At 42.4% G+C, this 2,589-nt stretch overlaps 1 protein-coding gene across 1 annotated transcript in view; it reads right to left on the bottom strand.

Moving 5' to 3' along the window:
* Positions 1–1,685, bottom strand: part of nr1d2a (nuclear receptor subfamily 1, group D, member 2a) — a 6,209-nt gene extending 4,524 nt beyond the window's left edge. The window contains exons 1-2 of the mRNA XM_027012270.2: positions 1,387–1,685; positions 1–87 (exon numbers count right to left, since the gene is read on the bottom strand). The exon at positions 1–87 is cut by the window's left edge and continues 144 nt beyond it. Coding sequence (XP_026868071.2) covers positions 1–87; positions 1,387–1,405 — 106 coding nt within the window. The 5' untranslated portion in view covers positions 1,406–1,685. The remainder of the gene's footprint in view (positions 88–1,386) is intronic.
* Positions 1,686–2,589: the final 904 nt, after the last annotated feature.

Here is a 2,589-nt window from a genome sequence, read left to right as displayed (position 1 = left end):
ATGGTGAGTGGCTGTTGGAGTGGTCAGTCAAACAAGAGTCCAGGCTAGAGGCAGGGCCTGAGGAGCAGACGTAGGCTATCACACCAGCTGAGAAAAGAGGACAGAGGCAAAGCGTTAATGACATATTCTACATCAACAGCTATTGATAAATCAATAACAATATGCTGGTATTGCAGTTAATGCCATTATGGAGGAAATATTTTAATTCACCAGTTTAATATGAAGCTGTGTTGTACCAACACTCAGTAGAAGAACTTTCAATGTGTCATTAAGACTATTTCCTTTGGGTTTTTTTACTGCTCATTCACAGATTGGATAACACTGTTGTGTAATCTTATTTCAAAAGCTAGCGTCATCACATACAAGGAACCATCCCTGCCGGCTACAGATCAACTACCCAGAACAGCTAATTCAAAGAGCTGCGCCTCTGGGAATCGTTTTAACAATACCAACATTCTCATTATCTACTTTGCTTCTTACACTTTAAACTGGTACAAAACCTGGTTAAAAATGCTTTGCATAGCATACATTTGTTAATGTGTGTCCCACTTTTTAAATTTATTACGTGTTTCACAGAGTGCAACAGGTTATAACACAGCGGGGTATTTCGACAGAATAAACACATGTAGAGGCTCAGTGACGTCACTGCTGCAGACTGTGGGCTACCGTGTAGTTTTAGTAGTCAGTTCTGAAATTTCACATTTGCATTCAGTAAAATTACAATAGAGGCGCCTGATAATGTCAACTGTAATAAAATGTAAATTAAATATCCAGGTTGGTAAGACGTTTAATGAAGACTGAAAGACGATCCGTCTCAGATCCACCCACACGTGGATGTGTCACGTATTCTACGGGGGAAAAAAAAAAAAATCTAGGTCACCGCGACTGTCTCGCGCTGCCTCACGTGGTACTGCAGTCAACCCCCGCGCCAGGGCAGCGCGTGCGGAATTATGCAATGAGCGCGCGGCGCCTGGCCTCGACCAATCAGGAGCCGGAGAGCGCCGCGTCGCGTACACAGAGGCACATGGCCAGGCTGGCTGTGCCATGTGAGTGCGAGGAGCGGAGACGCGGAGAGTACACGGCGCCTGGAGCAACACAAACACCCCTAAACCACAGGACACAGCTAGCGCCAAGCTGCCTAGCTGTGGCTTTGCAAGCCTTAAACCAAGATAGCAGAAAAACCGCCGAAATCAATGAGTATGTTTCGGGAACAGACAATATGGTCGAATAATCACCTAAAATGTGGTTGAAATTAATAATTTAAAAAATCATTACGAATATTCCGATAGCTAAAGGTCATTCATTCGTTTATCCCTACCCGATTTAAAAAAAAAAGCAAGCAACGTGAAAGTAGCTAGCTAGGTACAAATAATTAAAGATCCTTACCTGGTTTTGTTGATCCCATATCTTCTTTCACAAAAAAAATTATTAACACTGTAGCTATACCGTAGTATGAAATGAAACGTAGCCCTTACAGCTTTAGTATGCTAGCCAGCTATATGGCTATCAGGGTTAGTTCTCATCAACAAAGTCCTTCGACCTGAAGGAATGAATGACTAAAGCCGACCATGCTAGTCCAAAATTTCAGCACTGGCTTCTCAAACCGTCCGTATGTTCTCGAACAGACGGGGTTATAACGTACACGGTGTACAGCGGAACTCCCTGGTAGTGACTGTCGGGTACTGAATGTTCCGAGATGTTTGCTGCTGTAGACCACGCCCCCATGTCCCGGCCACGCCCCCTGCCCCCAGCGCACGAGCCACTTTAACCCAGTGACACACTTTCTGCAGACCGGGGCGGAGCTGCGTGATAGCCTGCTGTGCTCTGCAGCGGCGAGCCGAGCCTGTCGACTGGACTCCTCGTTTTGGAGTCATGTTTGTCAACGCTAAGAAAAGCAACGCTGCAGCAAAGGCATCTGAAGCATATGTTTCAGCTATTTAAAAGGAAAATATTTTATGATGTAGTGCAAAATACAAGAAGCGAACACAATCAGGCTTCCGATAGATGATTTTTAAGATGATAAAGATAAGATGTCTTCATCTGGTTTGTAATTCAACCAAGTTACACGTCATCGTTGTCGCAATGTTTGAGTGCACTGGGCCATTAGGCTATATGAGCTCTATCAATTCGATAGCGTTATCTGTCATTACAAAATCGTTCAACTTGTGGTCGGTGACATAGGAGATGGCCTACTTAAGATGACCTTCAAAGTCGTACGGACATTTAGTGCTAATCATTTAAGCATTGTAACGTGAACTCACCACTCATTATATTTGCACATTGCACATACGTTAACTGGCCACTGTGACAGGTTAGATAGGTGTATCGCAGGTGTACAGTTACAGATTATAACCCATCTGTTGCTTTGCACAGTTTATTAGCCACATTCTGCTCCATTTATCACTTCATTTCTAATTTTACAATTAATCATTCAAATAAATCAAATGTACAGTACATTCTCTTACACTGTAGTAACAATCTCTCTCTCTCTCTCTCTCTCTCTCTCTCTCTCTCTCTCTCTCTCTATATATATATATATATATATATATATATATATATATATATATATATATATATATATATAAATAA

The sequence above is a fragment of the Electrophorus electricus genome, chromosome 5, assembly GCF_013358815.1.
Source record: "Electrophorus electricus isolate fEleEle1 chromosome 5, fEleEle1.pri, whole genome shotgun sequence".
In the NCBI taxonomy this organism is placed as follows: Eukaryota; Metazoa; Chordata; class Actinopteri; order Gymnotiformes; family Gymnotidae; genus Electrophorus; species Electrophorus electricus.
Note: the sequence above shows the minus strand (reverse complement) of the source record. Positions and strands in the feature narration are given on the sequence as shown.